The sequence below is a fragment of the Phocoena sinus genome, chromosome 5 (genome assembly GCF_008692025.1).
Source record: "Phocoena sinus isolate mPhoSin1 chromosome 5, mPhoSin1.pri, whole genome shotgun sequence".
Lineage (NCBI taxonomy): Eukaryota > Metazoa > Chordata > Mammalia > Artiodactyla > Phocoenidae > Phocoena > Phocoena sinus.
In genome coordinates, this window is record NC_045767.1 from 88617292 (window position 1) to 88641647 (window position 24356).

The window sequence follows — 24356 nt, forward strand, 5'->3', positions numbered from 1 at the left end:
ATGTCCTGATTTATGTCTCCCTCCTCCCAAAGAATATGCACTAAAAGTTTACCTGAGGTGATTATTTCAGAGAGTCCAACTGAAACTTCTTGCAAAAGTTTGGCTATCTCTAGTCTATAATCTTCAGATACGAAAATATCTAGGAAATTCTGAGGAAAAAATCATAACATATTCATTATCCATCTAATATTTTCATCCTCTCTTCTAAACCCAGAAAGTTATTTTAGTGTTTCTTTCTAGATTGTGTGTATGTTGGGAGAAGGGAGGAGCGTTACTTTTACCACAACAAACATGAAAGTGAAAATCCTGAGAATACTAGCTCTTGGTCACTAACTTTACCTGAAGATAAAAACCTGCACAAAACAGATAAGGGTTTATTTTGCCCCTATTTTACATATATTTCCCCCAGCTCACCAAAACCATTGTCTTCAGAGTTTATGTTTATTATTCCTTCAGTGTCTTCTCTGCAATCGAGTTCTCTGAATAAATACAGGGGTTGAGTTACAATTAAAAATAATGAGACTCTACTGGGCCAATGTCCTTGCATGAAATAAAAGGGTGAGGGCTAATTGCAGGAGCAGAGTTGTGATTTTTTTCCCCAATTTAGCTTTACTTTGATTGGTGGATTGGCACTTTAAATAAAGGTTTCAGGTCTTCCCTGAATGAGGGATACAGAGTGAGTCTCAGGCACAGTCCAGAAAAAAATTTTAATCTTCTTTTCTTAGAACTATCTTGGTTGGTATCACCAGGCCCTGAGAGCACAGTGCATGCCAGCATTGAAGGTAAAATGTGATTTTATGATTTCCATGTGATTCCTGTTCTTTTTTCCTATCTCCAGGCAGCTTTTATAAAGAGGATTTATCTTCATTTGTCACCAGAAGCTGAATAATAGCTTATTGTGAAACATTATTAGCATGTTCCAGAGGAGACCTGCCTAATACCCTTTCAGCTAAGGACAAAAAGACTTGCCTATAGACTTTTTTTACTATTTGTGATTGTTAGTGACAGTACCTAATTTGGAAAAGTATTAGAAGTTGAGCAAATCTCTTGACTAGTCAGATTTCTGTTCATGTGAGAGTAAAGTGCCTTCTGGACTTATAGAATAAACTGAAGAGATAATTCATTTTAGAAAGAGGAAAACTCAATTTTGAGACATATTTTCCACTAATATCAAAGGAAATTAAAATATTTAGTTAATTTTTATTTTTAAATGATAATTATTGGCATGGTTTTCTGGCTAACCTAAACATAGAATAGTATACCCTTTATATCTGCATATAAAGGTTTGTTATGAAATGACTGTTGGTTGTATTACATTTAAAATGCATTTCAAAATTTATTCTGGAGGGAAACAAAGTAAAAATTCCTGTGAATCATACTTAATAGACTTAATAGACCAACATTTCACATAGTGGAACATTTAAAATTTTAATTTAATGAATTTCATTTATGAAATGAAATTAAATATTCATGGAAGTGTTCCCACATGTTCATTTAGGTGGTAGCTCTGTAAAAAAAAAAAAAAGTACTTATAAATTTTTTAATTGCTCGTCAATTCATTCCAAAAACTAATAAATAAAAATCAGTTGTTTAGCAACATTTATCTGTTTTGGTTTTGTTTTATTTTGTTTTGAACCTAGTCATTTTGGAAGAGCAAAGAACTCATGGAAATATTGTCTTTTAGCCATTCTGAAATAAAAATTCATCTGATTTGATTCTCCAATACAACTCTGTTTCAGATCCCACTTTTCAAAATGAAGGACATGATACTGATCCTGTGCCTCCTGAAAATGAGTTCTGCAGTGCCGGTAAGTCAGTCTTCTAGAGGGTACCCTAGTAGAGACATTGCCAGACACCAAACAACACTGAAGGAAGTGGTTGAGTGTCCATAATTGGACTCAGTGGGATTAATCCAGTGGTATCTTCCTACTGAGTCAAAAGTCAGGTGCCCAGATGTCAGCCCTTATAATCCAAAAGCAGTAAGCCAAATATAAAATTTTGTTATACAAAAAGATATTTTAAATTTTCCGAAGACAACTTCTACATCTTATTCCATTCACTCAAAGTTAAAAGATGTATGTGGTCTCCAACAATGTCACAGCACAAATTTATTATCAATTACCTGCTATCATTATGAAATCAAAATGGAAAGAGGAAATTTCTCCAAAAAAGTAAAGTACGTTTTTTCTTCTTCATTTTTAAAAGAACAACATTAGCCAAATTACTATGGTTACAAAACTGAGCTAAGTAATTCCATTTGAAGCTAGCAATTAACCAACAAATTTGCCTTATAGGGAGATACTGTGTGACTAAGCCCTGAAGTTTCTTAAATTAAAACACGCCATGCAATGGGCTACTTGTATGTTACAGTCCTGCACCTGGTACATTCCATCATATACTGAGATGATTTCATATGAATACAATCCTTTGAGCACTGAACTACTCCAGCCAATATCATGTGATTCTGTTTACATGAAGACATTATTCAGTTGCTTCATGCATTTGACAAATATTGACCGAGCACCTGCAGTGTATCCAGCAATGTGCTGGCATTAGAGATGTGAAACTAAATGTGACGTGGTCTCTTGTCTTGAGGAGCTCATAGGTGGTCTTAAATGAACTTTAAATATTTAAGTTCCTTGAGACAAAGGAGTAGCCATTTGAGCTTCTTAAAGTTAAAACATTTCAAAAAAGGGGGATGAAAACTGACTGCTAGGATGAAAACCTCCATTTTACAGATAAAAAGAGTTTCTTTTACATTACTCAACATGAATTTTAAATGAAAGAAAAATTAAAGTTGCCACCTTAGCTTACCTTTGTATGATACTGACATTGGGGTCACCTCAGCCATCCACCATCAGTCTAACACCTTAACACTCTTGGAACTTACAATGGTCCACACCTGTGTCAGTCAGGTCCACTCTGAGCAAGAGGACAATGGCTTAAGATTGCCAACTGCCAAATCAGATGTTCTTCTCCTTTTACTTCCTCCTGGGAAAGATATCCTCTGTCTATCTGCATTCATGTAAATATTGCTCATTAATTCATGACTTGGATCAAATAGAAGCAAAGTATACTTTGCCCTGTAGTTGAATCTATCCCAGTTACCTTATTTTTGTACTGGCTAATAGGAGGAGAGAAGGCTCTACTCTCACATCCCCTCAAATTCCAAACAATTTTCTCACCACACACATACACATATCACTCTTTTTGTCTACAAAGGTAACCTCTTTCTCTACTTGGAGTATTTGCTACACATTTATAACTCCTTCCCTTCTATCCACTTGCAAAACTGTATTATTTGAAGAAATTTGCACCATGACCCAGAAGGTAGGATTTTACCTGTATAAAAATGTAGGACGTGGAGACAAATAACATATGCTCAGAAAAATATTCCTGAACTTCCTCACAAAGGAAAAATAATCCCAATACATTTCGTGGAGACTCCAAAAATACCTGTGGTTTAAATGAAGGAAGTAAGGCATTAAAACCCCTTGACCCTAGATGTAAGAATATCCAAAGGAAAAAAAACCCTTAAAATCCAATTTACTCTAATTGTTACTCTTCTCTTCCATTCTCTGATTTTTTCCCCACTTGTATTCATGCATATTAATAAGGATTGGCTTAGAAAGGAAAATATCTTACAGTTTAAAAACCTAGCTGTAAATATAGCTATATTTTTTAAACAACTTTTAAATGAACACAGTAAGTATAATAGTACTTGGTACTAGAATACCTTTTACTTCAGAAAAAATGCCTTTTATATGATCCCAAAAATATAAACACAGATCAACAGGTTTATACATAATCTTTCACAATAAAAATTTTAAAAAAAGAAAAAACATTTAAAAAATAATAATCTTTCACTAAAGATGATGGAGGATTTGTTGAAGCCCTTTGAATGGGAGGCAAGTTAGGTTTTACACATGGTTTTGCCGAATGCCGTGATCCCACACCACGTTCCACAAACCAGGTATGTAGATTTGTCAAACACACAAGAAAACTGAGTTCGAGTTTGTTCCCTTTGCTTTTCTATGTGATAATATTCAAGTTGAGTTATTCGTTTTCTATTTTGTTTCTTTTACTTCTCATTTGTTTTCAACATAACTTTCAAACTAAATCAAATTTTGCTTTTAAAGCAATATAGCATTAAGATGTAGACAAAGGGTAGATGATTCATGTGGGAGCAAAATTATTAAATATTAGGATTTCCCTGGTGGTCCAGTGGTTAGGATTCCATGCTTTCACTGCCAAGGGCCTGGCTTCAGTCCCCGGTCAGGGAACTAGGATCCCACAAGCCGTGCGGTGCAGCCAAAAAAATAAAATTTAATATTATGTTAATACTCCAAACAATTTAAGTTCTTCTTCATTCTACCCAAAAGCTCAAGTCATTTGGGTAATAAACCAGTATTAGCTGGCCCTTAGGTATACGTGTGGCTTTCTATTTTCAGTGTGTAACGAAGTTTCTCATCAAAGAAAATTCAAAATTATTTTTATTTCCATTTAGGTGTTTCCTCAGCAACCTGGGACACCAGGCATGGTTAGTTTGAGCCTTGAGGTATGTATTGTCAGAGTATTTACATATAATCTTTACATTGGTATGTTCTTCATAAGAGAAATACATGGGCTGTTTCTCAGTTTTCCTGGCCAGAAGTCAGTGGCTGTCCTCCTGAGCAGTTCTAGAGAAGTTTATGACATTTATTAGAGCCTCATCTTATAATTTTACTGCAATTTTAAATTTTCAGTTGTTTTGGTTTTTAGAACATCATCTGTGTGTGATCAAAGCAGTACTAATATTTAATACCTAATACATATATATACATTAATTGAAACACATTATTCTGAAGTCACAAATGGCTTATACTTAGTTCCTTCTCCATATAGCATATGATAAAGTTCCCATGAGGAAAGTTTATCTTACAAAATGTAATTGTTTATGAGGACTGTAAATAGCATTAACACTGTACTATAGTGCCTTCTGCATAGGCTTTGTCTGTCTTATTGCAGTTCTTATACCTAACATATACTCTGTCTAGAAAACCCCAGCAAAATAGAAATGTTTCAGATATCAGTAAAAAATATAAACAGTTATGAATAGAAAAATATTTATGAGATTACAAATTTTTCACAAGGCCTTGCAAAATTTATTTATATCATGACGGTCTGAGGGAAATCGATACTTTGTGCTAGAAGCTTATTTCAAAATGAAGCTAAGTTTCACTGAGTTTTGTTTTTTTATTCTTACTTTCTAGCTTAAACTCAACGCAAAGCACTCTAAACCTCTTCCCAGGAAAAAATGAAATTGACTTTCTGTTGAATTGGCAGCATTCTTGACCATCTATCTAGATACTTACCATTTTCCCCAGTGTTTTTTATATTTATTATTTTGAGAACTTTTACTTGGGAAGGAGGTAGGGTTGTTTTCTTTTAATTTGTTTGGTTTGTTTGCCTGTTTTTTCAAATTCCTCTTCGGGCTGGATTTATAAAAGGCAAAGTAAGTTAAATGAGGGAAAAAAGAGTCAATGAGACAATGTCCTTGTGATTATATTGATATTTCAATTCAATGAACTATTTTCCCATGTTTCAATATGACCTCCACTTAAATATTTTCTCTCTTTTAATTAATGATGAAAAGCAAGCTCACTATTTTAATAGCAATGATAACAACAATGGCAGAACCACATTTAACATTTCTACTTTTTAGTGATGATTTGTGTCTCTTATTTTATTCAAATTGACCCACTCCAAACTTTGTGCTAATACTACCATATGTTGAAAATCAATTGTGTCATACACAAAAGGAACATATGTGACAAACACTAACCCACTTTTTTTTTCTTGATAGACAATGAGACAGTTGGGAAGTTTGCAGGGATTAAACATGCTTTCTCAGGTAACCTTATTTTCAAATAATTCTTATTGCAAATATTCATGGTGTTGGTGGTAGTGATATTAGCAGCAGCACTGTAATTCATAAAATTTGTTTGTGAATAAACAATATCCTAAATACTGAAAAAGCAAATGAGTAATTGAGATAAGCTAAAACAAAATAAGGACCTAGGACGGGATGATAGGAGAAAATAAAAATAATGTTGAATTTTCTTTAGTAAGAAAAAAATTCTTTTTTGTATTATTAATTTTATTATGCAGCCCAAAATATGAATGCTTAAAAAAGCAAAATCTCAAAGAAGTTTATGGGAATATGTCAGACTGGCTCAGAATAAAAAGCAAGTCTATTGGAAGACTTAACCCAGCCACATTAAATTAACGAATAACACTCTAATTTTTGCTATTTCTACACTTTTTGTGGATTTTTTAGAAAATGGAAACCAAGTTTAAGAAAACACTGAAATATAAGCATACTTTTTTTCTCCGTGTCTTTAGTATTCAAGACTTGGCTTTGGGAAATCATTTAATTCTTTGTGGATGCATGCTCTCCTCCCACCACATTCCTCTTTCCCGTGGATGAGACCAAGGGAACATGAAACTCAACAGGTAAGTTAATTGCATCAATGTGTCTGAAACTTCAAGCTTTAAAATATTCTCCTGCTTGCCTTCTCTAAGTTGTCATATAGTAACCACAGACAGGTAACAGTAATGAATAAAAAAATTTCCAAATAACAATAAATCAAAACCTATAACTGTTTTTAGTACTTAGGAAAATTTAAAATAAAATGGTCCAAATTTTCAACCCATTTGTATATTTACTTCAAATAGGAAGATATGGCTTCCAAAACATAGAAACCTATGTTAAAGATATGAACAATAAATAAACTAGCCTGAAAATGAAAGCAGGCTGTATCCTGGAAAATTCTGATTTCAGTCAAGATTCCTTAAATAATTACTAAAAGACACATTTAAAATGATGCAAAACATTCCTAATTAAAACATCATAGGGCTTCCCTGGTGGCGCAGTAGTTGGGAGTCCGCCTGCCAATGCAGGGGACACGTGTTCGTGCGCCGGTCTGGGAAGATCCCCACGTGCCGCGGAGCAGCTGGGCCCGTGAGCCATGGCCGCTGAGCCTGTGCATCCGGAGCCTGTGCTCCGCAACGGGAGAGGCCACAGCAGTGAGAGGCCCGCGTACTGGAAAAAAAAAATCATAAACCCTAAGCAATTAATAAATACCTCAATCAGTTAATCATTATTTATTAGATACCTAACAAATACATAAACCAAATGGTAGATTGGAAATGAAAGTGAAGGTGTTTAAGAATGCCTTCAAAGCTTACAAAATTTCACATCTGATTAGGGGATAAGACAAGACAACATATTACAAGGTGCTAAGTTGTGAGGTATAAGTAATGAATGAGGTACAAGTAATGAAAGCCCAGGAGTTTAGAGATGGGCAATGGTTGAAGAGATGAAGCACAGCCAGATTGTTGTGAGACTTCTTTTTTGTTTATTTTTTGTTTTTTTGCGGTACACAGGCCTCTCACTGTTGTGGCCTCTCCCGTTGCGGAGCACAGGCTCCGGATGTGCAGGCTCAGCGGCCATGGCTCACGGGCCCAGCTGCTCCGCGGCATGTGGGATCTTCCCGGACCAGGGCACGAACCCGTGTCCCCTGCATCGGCAGGCGGACTCTCAACCACTGCGCCACCAGGGAAGCCCTGTTTTTTGTTTTGTTTTAACATCTTTATTGGAGTGTAACTGCTTTACAATGTGTGATAGTTTCTGCCGTATAACAAAGTGAATCAACTATACATGTACATATATCCCCATATCTCCTCCCTCTTGCATCTTCCTCCCATCCTCCCTATCCCACTCCTCTAGGTGGAGACTTCTAAGCCACTTTGAGGAGCTTGCAAATAATTTAAAAATAATAGGGAGCTGTTCACAACAGGTAATTTCAAAGAGGAGCAAAAAAACATGGTTGTTTTAACAGGAACTTTTGATTCCAGATGGTTTTCCATAACAAGCAGCATTACTCACCAAGCCACATTTAGTGGGACAGTAAATTATGTTAATGGTGATTCTTTCTCCACTTGATTGTTTCCAAAATGAATTCATGGTGTAAGAATTTGATTGGTATTTTATTTAATTACCCTTTCTCCTTTCATTAACTCAAAAAATATATTATCTAACCTGTGCCAGTCACTTATTAGGACCTATGTTAAGTCCTGGGGCTATAAAGATAAATAAGACATTATCCTCTGTCAGCTGACCAAGGGACAAATCTTTATTAGCAGTAACTGTAATCTAGTGGGAAAGTGTTAAAATAGAGATACATAGAGGCAGCTGTGGGAACCCAGAGGACGAAACGGCTCAGTCTACCCAGAAGTTCATATAGCTTTCCATCTTCATGCACAGTCATAGTCCCAAAGGAAGTAGGGGAGGTAAACACCTACCAGACTGCTCCCCAAAACACTGACTTTAAGTGAATCAGTGCTTCCTATGGAACACATCTTCAAGACAAGTCTCCTAGACTCTCTTCCAAGTAGAAAGTTCCCCAAGCCCTTTTGCTTTGTCAGACACCACAGTTCAGTGAGCCATCGCTTCCTGACACTCCTTTCAAATTTCTCTGCAGTATGAATATTCTTTGCCTGTGCATCCCCCACCTCTCCCATCGCAGCCATCCCTGCAGCCTCCACAGCCAGGACAGAAACCTTTCCTCCAGCCCACCGTTGTAACCTCCGTCCAGAACACAGTCCAGAAGGGAATATCTCAGCCTCCGATTTACCCGGGACATCCACCCTTGCAGCAATCAGAGGGGCCAATGATTCAACAGGTGGCACCATCAGAAAAGCCACCAAAGACCGAGGTAATTCCTTTCTCTGAAGTCAGACCTGGATCGTCCATTAACTTAGTGAAAGAAAATCGATTTGCAGAGCACATTTAAATAATCAGAGCTTTGGGCATAATGCATGAAAATACAAATGTTTTCAAGCAATTGACATATCTGGGAGTAGAATATAAATATCCATTCCTGCCCTTTGCCATCTAAGATGGGGCATGGATTCTAAAAGATCCTGTTCCTGTAAAATTGGTTTCTTAGTTACAAAAGATGAAAGCTTTCAGAGGAAATAGGACAGCCCAGAGAATTCCAGGCTTCTTATCACCAGGCTCTTTTTTCAATGTTGGAAGGACTGAGAAAAGTGATTGATCCCTCAGCATTGCAAATAATATTTTTGCAGTATTATTTCTCTATCTGGTAATAGAGAAGACAATCAAGCAAAAGTATCAGGTAATAATTTTGAGAAAAGAGCAATGGACAGGAAAGGAAGGTATCATGTAACTAGTATGCTGCAGGCATTTAACATCCCCACATACCATCCTGACTCCAATCCTATGAAGATAGATCTTATCATCCTTTTTTTTTTTTTTTTTTTTTTTTTTGCGGTACGCGGGCCTCTCACTGTTGCGGAGCACAGGCTCCAGACGCGCAAGCTCAGCCGCTCCGCGGCATGTGGGATCCTCCCAGACCGGGGCACGAACCCGTGTCCCCTGCATCAGCAGGCAGGCTCTCAACCACTGCGCCACCAGGGAAGCCCATATCATCCTTTTTTAAAAGGACATATTTTAAGAGGTTATAAAATTTTCCCAGTATTACACAAAAATTAAGTGGCACAGCCAGCATTCAAATCAATCTGGCATGCTCTGATTCCAAAATTCATTACTTTCTATTCTGCAAAACAAAGCAAACTCATGACAGACATGCCCCATCTCCTCTCTGTGCACTTGAGTCATGTCAGTAAAGGGCAACTGTAATCTCTTTGGTTGTACCCTCAGAGGCGAAATGAAAGTAAAAACAAGGAAATTCATTTTAGATTGTTTTATCATAATCGTAAATAAGATAAGAACATTTTAAGTTCACTTTGTCTATTTTAATTGTTCAGTAATTTTAATATTTATCTGTAATGCAGTTGCCAGGAATGAATTTTGCTGATCCACAAGACCCATCGGTAAGTACAAATCTCAGTAAGACACTTTCTTGGGAAATACATCTCTATACTTCAAGAAAGGAGAGTAAAAAATTTTAATTGCCCCATTTATCCATAAATATGAAATATAACGTGTTCCTTTGTTTGTGTAAGTATTAAATACTTGTTTATCATAGTAATCCATCTGAAAATAAGTTTCATATAATTCCTAGAAATGGCCGTAATGGGAGGTTTGCCTGTGTTATAGCAAATATGAATTGCTTATTCTCTTTCTACCACTTAAAGATGTTTCCAATAGCCCGTTTGATATCTCTGGGACCAGTGCCACAAAATAAACCACCTCCAGTAAGTTTTTTTAATACCACTTCTCTGTGATTTACTTAAAAGTTTTTCTCTTGGGAAATGCATTTTGTGATGATTACTGTATTTATATTTAGCTTTATCCAGGAATATTTTACATGTCCTATGGAGCAAATCAATTGGTAAGTCTTTATCCTATAAAAAGTATCATTTTAATTAAATGTTTTCTTAAGAGATAATATTATAAAATCTAGGCCTCAAACAATAGATTCCATATTCTCTGAATGCCTAAGTTAGCAACTGAAATGGCAAGGAGGCACACTTCCTATTTGGATAATTCTGGCCAGGCATACAAACACACACACACACACACACACAGTGGCATTAAAGAAAAGGTAACTTTTCTATCTTAATTATCCAAATTGGCTACATTCATTTAATAATGACTCATCTCTCCACTTTACCCTGCCTCTGGACACGGTATTAATATTAAGTTTTAAAGAAAGACTAAATGACTTTTAACTTTGTCTTGAGTAGTTACAAAGATAATAGGAGTCAGCTGGCTCATAATATGATGCTGTGTTTCTTTTTGAACAGAACGCTCCTGCCAGACTTGGCGTCATGAGCTCAGAAGAAATGGCTGTGAGTAATGTCTTCAAAGTCTTCTTACAATAGTGGCCAAGGGAGAACAGTCACAGATGACTGGCTGCAAGAGGTGTTGGCCCTGAATATAGCTGAATATACAGCATGGGACTCAAGTTGTTCCACTCCAAAACCAAAAGCTTGATTCTGAAGCAGTATGCAAAGATTTCATCACATTTCCCATATAGTCGTTTCTGAGTGATGACCATTCTTGCACATAGGATTTTGCCCCATTTCTTGAATATGAGAACAGGAGAAACCTCTCTTGAAAAGCCACCATTATTAAACAGCAAACGCTTCAAACCAAAAAAGATACACATGGTTCATGAAGTTCCCGTTACTTCTCAGACCACTTAACCCCTCAAAACAACAAATTCAACAAAATTGCAAATCATTTAGACCTCAAAATTGAGAGATCAAAACAAAATTAACCAAGTTTAAAATTTGATTATTGTAAAATTCAAAGTATATTAACAATGTAAGTCAAGTGTACTCTTATTCTCTTATCATTATCTATGCATATTACAACTTTAAAATTTGAGATCAATAGACTCACACAACTGGACTTTTTTCCCTCAGAAATTTCTACGTTAAATCTGTTAGAGCACAAAGCAAAACAAAACAAAACCGTACTGAATTAACAAATCATTATCAACTACGGATCCTACTGATTTAATAAATACATGTAAACATGCTATCACTGAAGAAAACTTGAATCTCAAGTTTTCTGTGAGTGAGACACATAAAAAGATCCTATGGAGGCAAGATAAATAAGATAAGGTTCCTGATCTCAGGGAGTTCACAGTCTAGTCAGTGGAAAAAATAGATACAGGGGCAGAAAATGTGAAAATCATGTGATAAAGGTAGCAGCCCAGGGGTTCACAGTGCCATCCTTGGAGAAGATGGGAAAATCTGCGAGTGGAGAGCCAGGAGAAGATAAGAGGAAAAAGTACTGACTCTACATAACACCAACGAAACGGGTTGAAAATTCAAGTGTGTTAATTATTATTTTAGAATTTTAATTAATTTATATTTTGCCTCATTCTTAAAAGATTTTTCTGTAGCTTATGAAAAACACAATAAATATAACCAAAAAACTGAAGATAGAATTTAAAATGAGGAAATGAGAATACAGATATGCAAGTTACAAAGCCCTGCACACTTGCTGTAAGAAGCCCAAGATTTGGTCCTGAAATTTTTCGCAACAAAGGAAAAAAGGACACATGGTCAGTTCTAGAATTTTAACTGTCCACAGGAAGAAAATATTTCTGTTTCTACAGAGGGAGGTAGGGAGGGAAGAAGGAAGGAAGTAGAGAAGGAAGGAAGGAAAAATTTTTAAAGCAAAAGAAAAAATATTACATGGGGCTTCATTCATTTTGAGGGATACTGAGAAATGATACTGACAATGTCCTCCAAAACTCTGCTCAACAAACTCAGGAATGCTTCAGATTTTGTCTTATGATGGAATTGCCCTTTTCAACTGCTTATTGTTTTCTTAAAATGAAATTCAAACTACCTTTTGCCTGTAGACTTGGTTCTGTCCTACTTCCCTGCTTCTTTCCCTCTTACCCTTCGGCAGGCATTCAAAGGGTCTTCATCTCCCTTTCAAAGAAGTGAGAGTCCCCACCCAGAAAAGTACAGAAGCCAATTTAGTGAGAAATGTGCTTACACAAAGCTGTCAGCCAATTCTCTGTTCACTATCTGTTTTTTATGGTTTTTCAGTGAATCTGCCTGGTATAATGTCATCGTATAGTTAATAATATGTGATAAATGGTTTTTTCCAGGGAGGAAGAGGAGGCCCCATGGTCTATGGAGCCATGTTCCCGGGATTTGGAGGCATGAGGCCCGGCCTTGGAGGGATGCCCCCCAATCCAGCCATGGGCGGGGACTTTACTCTGGAATTTGACTCCCCAGTCGCTGGAACCAAAGGCCCGGAGAAGGGAGAAGGAGATGCACAAGACCTCCCTATGCCAGAGGCCAACCCAGCCGATCTGGAAAACCCAGCTCTCCTTTCAGAGCTAGCACCTGGTGCCCTTGGAGGGCTTCTTGCTAATCCTAAAGGCAATATCCCCAACCTAGCAAAAGGCCCTGCAGGGCACAGCAGGGGACCCCTCAGGGTCACCCCAGCAGCTGCAGACCCACTGATGACCCCTGGATTAGCTGATGTTTATGAGACCTACAGTGCTGATGAGACCACAACTCTGGGTCTCCAGGAAGAAACCACCGTGGATTCCACAGTGACCTCTGACAGTCAGCACACATCGATGCCAGGAAACAAGGCCCAGCAGCCCCAGATTAAGCATGATGCATGGCATTTCCAAGAGCCCTGAGAGGTTTGAGATATCAGCTACTTTCTGTATGCACAAGCTCCCCAGCTTTGTCCCAATAGTCTATCTTTTTGCGAAAACACTTATTACCCTCTGCAGCAAAGGCATTAAAAGTGTTAAGCACATACTAATAAATATAAGTGGCTAGAAATAGTGTAGGTCCCCTTCTTGCTTTCATTCTCTTATTGAAATAAAATGTGTTGCCTGTCTCTGTGATTTAGAAATACTATTAATAACATCAGAGCAAGTCTAAGTGTCTGTGCATTTGAAAGTCACCATTTCTTAGCTGTCTTGACGTTATAGAATTTCTCTTACTAGCATGACACTGTTATATCCAGGAAATGTGACATTGCTTTGGAAATTTTTCTCTAAGCAAAGGCACATATTCTTAGAATTATAAGTTATTTCATTTAAATGTTATTAAATGGGGATTGGTGGACAAGCCCTGACTGGTATTACTGGGTTTGGTATACTGGATTTAAAATTCTCATTTGTAGAGTATTTTATTTAATCTAGTAAAAGCATCTAGCCTATTTTAAATAAAAATTTTTCTCACTGAAACTATCAGAAATTATACACTTATTATTTACATATATTCAAACTATTAAGAAAAGCATACTCATCCCCTGTATTTGCTACTCTTTAACCCATTTTATTCAACTCATTTTTCTTTCCTGGAAAGTTTATTGTGTATCTACCAATGTCCTAGGCACTGTGCTAGGGAACAGCGACACAGCCCCTTCCCTCAGAGCTTTCAATAGGGATGATTGACAAGCAGACAAGCAACCACAGTAATAACAAAAACAGCCACTCTAGGCCAAGCCCTAGTACTTTACATGTATTATCTCACAACAGCACTGCAAAATAGATACTCCCAAACCTGCAAACATGTGAAAGTGCTATAACAAGGCCAAGTACAGGGTATTCTTGAACCACAGAGGATATTAGGGGTGTCTCCAGCCTAAGGTTAGGAGCATGGGAGGGCATGGGAGGGATCACATAAGTTTTCTCAGAACAGTATCAAAAGCATCTGTAGAATGAGGCCTCCAAGAGGAAGAAACACAAGAAGAGTTATGTGGGCACCATGTAAGAATTAGCTCATTTCTGTGAAATATAATGTGGGAAAACGATAACCAGAAAATGATCATTACTTGTCACCAAAGCTAGGTATATATCAGTCATGGCTATTTCCCTAAATTAAGAGGTTCCAAGGCCAGATCTGAAAATTAGCCTCATCCCTAAAAAGGAGCCTCCTCCTCCATTCTCTCCACTTCCTCCCAAGTTGCCCAGCCCAGGTCTTAGGCTCCATGGAGCTCAGATTCCCCTCCATGCCCCGTGGAGATTTTGGAGATGCAGCCAAGGAAAAGAGCCCTGAGATGCCTCCTGACCTGGGATACTTCAGGAGCCTTAACAGGACCATGCAGCCACCTCTTATTTTCTCGCTCTCTCCAGGCAGAGCTCTGCTCACCCCCACTCCATGGGCTAGAGCAGAAGGAGGATGTAGGAGATTCAAATTCAGTTTTTGTCCCATAGTGGCTCTGGCAAAGGTGTAAGGGTAACAGAATGACTGCCATGGTAGCCAGCAGATGCCCACTGAGACCCACCTTAGCACTCCAGACAGTCTTCTAAAAAGCAATACGGGGACTTCCCTGGCAGTCCAGTAGTTAGGACTTCGCCTTCCAATGCAGGGAGTGCGGGTTTGATCCCTGGTCGAGGAGCTAAGATCCCACATGCCTCAGGGCCAAAAATACAAAACCTAAAACAGAAGCAGTATTGTTACAAATTCAATAAAGACTTTAAAAATGGTCCACATCAAAAAAAAAGCAGTATGGTAAAAGACATATAGAGAGATATGTGTTCAAACTTTGACCTCACATCTAATCATCTATGAGTCTTTGGAAGTAAGACCTAATCTCTCTGCTCCTGTGTTTTCATTTCCAAATTGGAGCTACAACCCAACTCACCTCACAAGGTTGTTGTGAGAATTAAATGAGATAAAGTACACAGATAAAATTGCTAAATCATAGTAGTTTCCTTCTTTTCCTACTGATAATTTTCATAAGGAGAACCAAGCAAAACAGCAGCAGTAACAGTGGAGAAATGGAATTTTCCCATTATCTGATGAAATTGTGCTTTTCTATTCACACTTCCACACACTACCTTTTTTGTCCTTCTTTGTAATTCATAGCATACATTTATGAGCTCACATACGCTGGTTTCTCTGATGAATGTTGTCCTATAAAGGCCTCAAAGCAGGCTGGGCACTTAATTGTGTAAATAGTTAGATCAACTTTGACAAGGTGGGATACCAAGTTGTTGATACCCTGCCACCATAGCCACCTCAAACACCAGTCCATGAGCAAACACCAAGGTGGTCAGGGAAAGAGGCTAAATGTCGCCCACAGGAGGAGCCATCTTAATTATTGAGAATTTCTTCTACTATGGCTTCCCTCTACCAGAAATTTATATGAGAAATGAATATCTTCCTACTGCATCCCATCCCGAAGCCTCTATTTAAATAGCCTGCCTTCTAGACTGCCTTATTAGTAATCTTCCAATCTTGCTCTTTCCAAGTCCTTGACCAGCTGACCAATCTGGTGTTGTCCCTGAGTTTGTATAGATCTATATCTCAGGCCATTTGTCCTTCCACACAAAATAGACAAACTAAAATTCTGCCTACTCAGTGGGGTTGTGGTGCATTAACCGTGCACTTCCAGCTGATACCTAAGTATAGAAATCCATGAACCACACACACACTCTTTCCTCTCCATTAATTGATCAGAAATAAGGTAGTCATATAATTGATTCTCCAAACTAGGATACTTTGATAACGAAAAGTGGTGTCATGAATGATGAATGAATGTCGGACAACAGGTGTAAACCAGTACTACCTAGGGCAAACCTTGACACCTGGTTATTCTAGTCATATGGAACTCCCCGTGAAGCCAAATGTGTGGATTGAGGGAAAGCCATCAAAGTTATAAAGAGGAACCTGAACCTGTTGCTTAGGCAAATTACTTGATGCCTCCAGACCTGCTAAAGCCTGATCATTTTCACTTACAATGGAATGCTGCTGTTTATACTATTTTATGGTTCAGTGGATCATAAATCATGTAGTTCAAGATGGGTAACTCAAGTAGCATAGTCACTTGGCATCCCAAAATCAGCATATTGTGTCTATTAGGGTCCAGTAGCAAAATAAGAACTTCTTTTCACAAGGAGAACCCTAAGGTTCCATGCTCTTATTCTCCTGTCAGGACTTGTCAGAGGTCCACAGATACTTCCATAAAGCCCTGAGTCATAATGCCAAAGTGACAGGGAAGCTTATGCTACAACACGTACCCCTCCCTTGTCCTAAGTCCCATTCAAAACTGGCAGCCTTTCAAGTTATACACTAGGTGGTATATGTTGTCTTCAGAACACAAAGAAATCCGAAAGCATTGTGCTTCTCTCTTACTGTAGGGTGGTGCAAGCTGCTGCAACTTGCCTTTCACTTTAGTTATCTTGACATGCCCCAGACTACTAAACCTCTAGAAATGTCAGGAGCCCCATAAACTTCTGCAGTATTTATCTTCCACCCTCTGGCTTGCTACATCATTCTAATCAAAACCTGTTGCATTGTGTCTTCAATGTAATGGATTGGCATGATTTCCTGTGGGATTTGAAGATGATCAAGGACCTTCAGGACTATCTTATGACAAATTGCAAGAGAGGTGACACAGTCCTGGGGCAAAACAGTTTAAGTTTGTATTGTCCCTGCTGTTTAAAAGAAAACTGCTTCTGATTTTTCTTACTGATTGGAATAGAAAGAAAGCATCTGTCATATCAATAGCTACATATGAAGTGCCATGGGCTATACTGATTTGTTCCAATAAAGCTACCACATCTAGAACTATAGCTACCACTGGCATCACCATCTGATTGATTTTGCAATAATCCACTGTGTCCCCATGACCCATATAGCATTTACATCAGCCAAACAAGTGAGTTAAGTGCGGATGTGGGAGGTCATCTCCCAAGCCTTCAGTGGTGACACTAATCTCTGTAGTTCCCCCTACAGGTTTTACCATCTTGCTGAGGGATTAAAGAAAGGAATACAGTTCTAGGAGCTTCCTTCCACTTGGACCTTCCTACTTATAGCTTTCATTCCACTGGGGTAGGAATCAATGTGGAATGCTGCCAATTGTTAGGCATAACTATTCTGACTATATATTCTGGGACTGGGGAAATAACCACAAGATAGAGTCATTGGGTCACAGATGGATGTAGACCAAGATTCCATCTCTCATATGACTTCTATAAGCTTTAATTGGTAAAATATGAAGATTTTCAGGTTCATAACCACTATCTAATAACTTCCAGAAAGTTCGGGTATTTCTCTTCCCTCACTCCACCCTACACAGTCACCACAGTAAACTGCTTCAAGTCTTTCTGGAGAAAATCTAAGGAAACTTCCATAATATACATATGTGGTCTTTCTCACAGGGACCTCATCTCCCCTCAGCTAAGGGGCTCTAGGTCTGAGAACTAGATAAGAGACTGAATTCCATTGTGGTGACTTGAGTTAGGTTCGGTGAACCTAGAATTTTTTTTTTAACATCTTTATTGGAGTATAATTGCTTTACAATGGTGTGTTAGTTTCTGCTGTATAACAAAGTGAATCAACTATACGTATACATATATCCTTATATCCCCTCCCTCTTGCATCTCCCTCCCACCCTCGCTATCCCACCCCTCTAGGTGGTCACAAAGCACTGAGCTGATCTCCCTGTGCCACGCAGCTGCTTCCCAATAGCTATCTATTTTACATTTGGTAGTGTATATATGTCCATGCCATTCTCTCACTTCAACCCAGCTTACCCTTCTCCCTCCCCGTGTCCTCAAGTCCATTCTCTACATCTGCGTCTTTTATTTTTGTCCTGCCCCTAGTGAACCTAGAATCTTTTTATCTTTTTATGTCAAGCAGCACCTTAACAGGATGTCCATCTACTGTTTTCTAGAGACCATGATCTACTAGTCATCACCACAGGTCCCTGTAGGTCAAAGCACACTGACTACCATTCCATCTGGTGGCTTATTATATCCTCCTTGTCTCTGAGAGATAAGCGTCACCACCTGGCCTCTATTATTTCATAATTCTATATTACCCATTGATATTCCAAAGCAGCAGCCCCTATCATTTTATCTGACCTACAGAGGATAAAACCACAGAGCTCTTCATAATGCCTTAGTCAAGGAAGTGTCTTCTAGGCCATTCTGGGTGGAGAAAGGTTGGGAGTGAATCTGGAATGGTAAACATAATAGATCCATTATGCCAATGTGTCTCAATTGTCACACCTGCCATCAGTGTAAAGGCAATAATTTTGAAGTAGTACATAAATAACCATACTTTACTTACATCAAGTGATGATGGTTTTCCATTTACAGATGCAAAAATGAGGTTCCTTTTAAACTAAATTTTATTTTTTAAGTGTTAAAATTTTTGAAATTAAGTAAACAGTACAGATTAGGGTAGGATATGGCAACAATCACGAGGGCAGTAGTACATAAATGACTATGTATATGAATAAAGTTTGGGAAAACACTAACTTAATTCAATCTTCTCATTTATGGGTGAGGAGTCTAATGCCCAGAAAAATAATGTCTTTTTTCAAATTCTACTTGCTGTTAATAGCTGAAATATGCAGACCTTCAGATTTCCCATTCAGCACTCTCACACAGACCCTCCACAGCAGTCAAGCATCCACTTGAGAATCAAATGAAAGCTATGAATCATCTTTCCTAGTATTCATAAAATTCTCCCTACAATTTCAGAGATTACTCAGGCAGCCTAAAGTCTAATCATTCAAATACCTACCAGTATATGGTATTGTATGACTTGAGCAAATACTCAAACTGACCCCGACTCATAGTCTGAATTTTTCAGAACTTGAAAGTACTCTCTTCGGGAAGACAAGTCTCCAACTCATGACAGCTTTGAATTCCTAGGTGTGTTCCACTTCCATCCAAATCTGCAGCTCGTACTGAAAGGTCAGCTCATATGGGCTGCATGTGACTATCAGTCAAAGGACATCAACACACAGGCTGGGCTGCATTTTGCAAAGAGGGGCACCAAACCCAAAGTTTAGACAGTTCCTTTCTTCCATAAACACTAGAGACTAGGGGGAAAGTAGGAGTACCAGCAACCACACTCTGCAGAAGCCAGACGCTAGAAACAAAACTCCCAGCTTTGAGAAATGATCATTATGAAGCTGTTTGTCAGCATACCTTTTGCTGATGTCTTCAGCTCTCTGCCTGCACTTTCATCTTTCACAGGGCTCAGAACCTTTCTGCCCAGAAACCCTCACATAACCACCAGTTTGATAATGACTTAAAGATAAGCTATGTGAGCACAACGAAGGAAATGACTGTGGGTTTTCCCAAGTGGATGGGGATTACATTCTAATATATTCACAACCTAGAAATGTGGAGGTGTTATTTAAAGATGTGTTTAGAAAAACTGACATAAAATGGTCAGCCCTGGAGTCATGTGTCTAGCACAGGTTATACATGATTTCAATATGACTGTCTAGGGTTATGCTACTCCATGATGCAAGGAAGTCTAAGTCCCAGATGACGGAAGCTACAGCATTACTACAGGGCAAAACCTTGGGGAAAAAATGGAAGATAGAAGTCAGAAATCCTAAGACTGTCCCTCTGTCTTGGATCTCTGAGACTTCCTTTTATACCCAGCCCATGCCCAAATATGCCAAGTCAGCTACATTCAAACCAAGTTTATGAAAGGTGTGGGTGTTGAAAACATAGATTTTGTCTCCTTTTTTGCAGTTTTAGAAATGTTAGTGCCAAGCACATACTTTTGTGAAAGATCCCATGCTGGTGCTGAGGGTGGTTACCTATCCCAGTCTCCTGGAAAGCACATTTGTCCAACAAAGACCCAAGTGAACACCATGCACTAAGCACTGTTTCTGGCATTGAAAAAAAAAACAGTAAACAGAAAACCAAATCTGTGATACAATGTTAAATAATGATAAGCCCTGTGTAGAAACTAAAACAGAGTGAGGGAAGAAGGAGGAAGAAGATACTACGGGGTGGTTAGGGAGAGGTCACTGAGGAGGTGACATTTGAATAGGATGATTTCCAAACCGAAATGTCCTTAGAGAACCTTTAAGGTACATTAAAATTTTTAAAAATAAAACACTGAATGCCAAAAAAGTTAAATAACTTGCTCAAAATTACACAGAGAAGAACATGGGACCCACTGGAAGCCAGTCTGACCAAGGTATTCCCAGTCTGTTATTCTGTGCTACCTGCTACCACTTCTAAAGCACCTTCTGAGTCTTGGTGTTACACAGGCGGAAGGAAACCTGTGAATTAACCCTGATTCCATGCCTGGATTTCATTAGACAGCAGTACAGCACAGTAGTTTAAATACCAATTCTGCCCTTCCTGGTTGGTGACCCCATTCCTTCATCGTTCTGTGCCATGGCTTCCTTATGTGAAAGCAAAACATGCAAGGTTAAGAAAGGTATTAAAACTCAACATGTTTGTTAAGAACTTACAATAGTGACTTGCATATTAAGAGCTCCATAAATGCTAGCAATTACTGTGCTTTTTAGAACTATTGATGTATATAATATCGCCTATCATTACAATTGCAATGAATTAATTATTTGTGTAATGTTTGTTTAAAATCTGCCTCCCCTGCTATAGCCCATAAGCTCTGTGACAGCAGGGATATTTGTCTTGTTTACCTCAGTGTCTCCAGATGCTAGAATGGTACCTGACTCAGAATATGTGCCTGATAAATATTTACTGAATGACTTAATGAATTAAAAATGCATAATTGCCATAGATTTTGAAAAAGAAAGCAAAGCTGGTGAGAATTTTGCCAGTAAAAACTGCCATTGCACATTTAGACTTAATGAGTCTCTAATTTAGACTATTTGTTGCCACAAGAGAGGGCTTTAAGTAGGCAATAGCCTAAGTCATTTTGTATAAGCAGCTACATGTATATGGTCCCCTATTTTATACTGCCCATAATTACTTATCATAAGAGTCAAGTTCAGTTAAGCGTCTGTGATTGTACTTAATTCATTCAGCCAACACATTTTGAGCACCTACTAGACCCTGGTACTGTGCTGGCCACTAGAGACACAATGATACCAAGATGAGTAGGTAACTCAGGCGCTGCGGTAAATGCTGCTGCTTAGATAAGGACTCAAAGAACAGAAAAGTTGACTCTGCTGGGAGAGAAGGGTGGAGTTTCTCAGAAGAGGGTATTTTGGGGTTGGCTCTGAAAAGATACAGAGTTTTTTAAGTGGAAGAAGTAAAGGGGGAATTCTAGGCTCAGAAAACCACAAGTGCAGATGGACAAATATTTAGAAAGCTCTGGAGAGTCTGGGGAGGGGAAATAATATGGCAAGAGTGTCATGATGTCAGGAAATATTCTTTAGTGTTAGGTTATGAAAAACAAGAGGAGGCAGATAGTGACTTGCATGCCCAGCTAAGGAGTGTACATTTTGTTCTGTAGCTCTCAGAGAAGAGTGATACAGGACCAGAACTGGTCTGGGTGAAATTAACCTTGATAGCAGTGAAGTGGGTTGGAGGGTGTCTTTGAATGGGGGACGATTGGAGGCATGAATCCAGTTAGGACTGTCTCTGTCCTCTGAGTCTTTTTTCCTGTCTGCCCTTTCTGTCTCCCCAACCTCTGTGTGTGTGTGTGTGTGTGTGTGTGTCTCCCTCTCTCACACCCTCTGGCTCTCTGCTCTCTCTCATTCTCTCTCTCTCTCTGGCTGACTGCCTCTCCCATTATCAATATTTGATGTACTGAGTCTCAAACCTGGAGTGTGGTTATCAACTGCTAATAACTGCTCAAAATAAAACATCGTGTGCTGAAATGGACATTAAATTGAAAGTCAGTGCCACCAACATTGACCCTGACCAGGAGTGGAACCCTAAAAAAATCAATTAATCTCTCTAGACCATCATCCCCCCCCACCTTATATGCACAGTGAAGTAGTTGAATTACCAGATTTTATTTAATTCCACAAATATTTACTGAGTGCTTACTATTGTTCAAGGTGCTAGGAATTCAGTAATGGACAAAACGGATAAAATTCCCTGCCTTTATTGCAGAAGAGGAAGACAGACAAAAACTTTGTTAGGAAAATATACGTCAGTTGATGATGAGTGAAATCGAGAAAAATAAAGCAGGAGAGGGGATTAGTGAGGATGATAGGGCTACAGTTTTACCTCACTGAGAAGCTAAAATTTGAGTGAAGACCTAAGGGAGGCAGGGGAGTAAGCTGCATAGACTCTGGGTAAAAGCATTCTAAGCAAAATGCATAGCAAAGATCCTGAGGTACAAGCATACCCGGTATGATCAAGACAAAGTAACAAGGCCAGTGTGGCCTGAGCAGAGCAAAGACACAAAGTAGGAGGAGAAGGACATCAGAGAGCTGGGATCAGACACATAGGGGCTTGTGGCTATTTAAAGCCTGTCTTTAAAACAGGCTGAGATGAGGACCCATTGGAGGAAGGTCATGATCTGACTTATATATTTAATGTATTACTCTGGCTGCTAATTTGAGAATAAACTGAAAAGGAGGAAGAGGGACCACTAAGGTGGTAAGATTGGACCACAGTGGGTGGAAGAGGTGCAAAATGGTCTGATTCTGGATCTATTCTGTAGGTAGGGCTGACAGGATTTTCCGAGGAATGGGAGAAGAGTCAAGGATTATCCCAAGGCTTTAGGTCTGTGAAACAAGAACAAGGACACCATCCCTTTAGATAATCCTAAAGTCTCTTCTACCTCTGAGATTTAATGATTTGGAGAAACTTTTTCTCTTCCTTCACAGTGGAATCTTCCACTATTTCAGAAACCAGTTCTTAAAAAACTGAACATATATGATATCTCTTTTACATTATTTTCTCTCTTCAGGAAGCTTTTCCAATGCAGGAAAATCTATGAAAATCTATTTCATTGTTTAAAAATAAATGAAAGAAGAATATTCTTTTGTTTAAAAACCCAATCTTTTCCAGTTGCTTATCTTTTTTTAAACATCTTTATTGGAGTATAATTGCTTTACAATGTTGTTTTAGTTTCTGCTGTATAACAAAGCAAATCAACTATATGTGTACATATATCCCCATATCCCCTCCTTCAGGCATCTCCCTCCCAGCCTCCCTATCCCACCCCTCTAGGTGGTCACAAAGCACTGAGCTGATCTCTCTATGCTATGCAGCTGCTTCCCACTAGCTATCTATTTTACATTTGGTAGTATATATATGTCCATGCCACTCTCTCACTTCGTCCCAGCTTACCCTTCTCTCTCCCCGTGTCCTCAAGTCCATTCTCTATGACAGCGTCTTTATTTCTGTCCAGCCCCTAGCTTCTTCAGAACCTTTTCTTCTTTAGATTCCATGTATATGTGTTAGCATATGGCATTTGTTTTTCTCTTTCTGACTTACTTCACTATGTATGACAGTCTCTAGGTCATCCACCTCACTACAAATAACTCAATTTCGTTTCTTTTTATGGCTAAGTAATATTCCAATGTACATATGTGCCACATCTTCTCTATCCATTCATCTGCCAATGGACACATAGGTGGCTTCCATGTCCTGGCTATTGTAAATAGAGCTGCAATGAACATTGTGGTACATGACTCTTTTTGAATTATGGTATTCTCAGGGTGTATGCCCCAGAGTGGGACTGCTGGGTCATGGTAGTTCTATTTTTAGTTTTTTAAGGAACCTCCATACTGTTCTCCAGAGTGGCTGTATCAATTTATATTCCCACCAACAGCGCAAGAGGGTTCCCTTTTCTCCACACCCTCTCCAGAATTTATTCTTTGTAGATTTTTTTTAGGGTGGCCATTCTGACTTGTGTGAAGTGATACTTCATTGTAGTTTTGACTTGCATTTCTCTAATGATTAGTGATGTTGACCATTCTTTCATGTGTTTGTTGGCAATCTGTATATCTTCTTTGGAGAAATGTCTATTTAGGTCTTCTGCCCATTTTTGCATTGGCTTCTTTCTTTTTTTGATATTGAGCTCTATGAGCTGCTTGTAAATTTGGGAGATTAATCCTTTGTCAGTTGCTTCATTTGCAAATATTTTCACCCATTCTGAGGGTCGTCTTTTCATCTTATTTATGGTTTGCTTTTGCTGTGCAAAAGCTTTTAAGTTTCATTAGGTCCCATTTG

The 24356-nt window shown here is 38.5% G+C and overlaps 1 protein-coding gene across 1 annotated transcript; it reads left to right on the forward strand.

The window, feature by feature from the left end:
* The first annotated feature begins 680 nt into the window (after positions 1–680).
* AMBN (ameloblastin) lies at positions 681–13706 on the forward strand. Its single transcript, XM_032632977.1, has 11 exons — positions 681–782; positions 1740–1808; positions 4508–4558; positions 5846–5893; positions 6385–6495; positions 8526–8759; positions 9862–9900; positions 10165–10224; positions 10317–10361; positions 10777–10821; positions 12606–13706. Exons 1-11 carry the CDS (start codon positions 768–770, stop codon positions 13149–13151), a joined length of 1263 nt encoding a protein of 420 aa, XP_032488868.1. The 5' UTR covers positions 681–767; the 3' UTR covers positions 13152–13706.
* The last annotated feature ends 10650 nt before the right edge of the window (positions 13707–24356 follow it).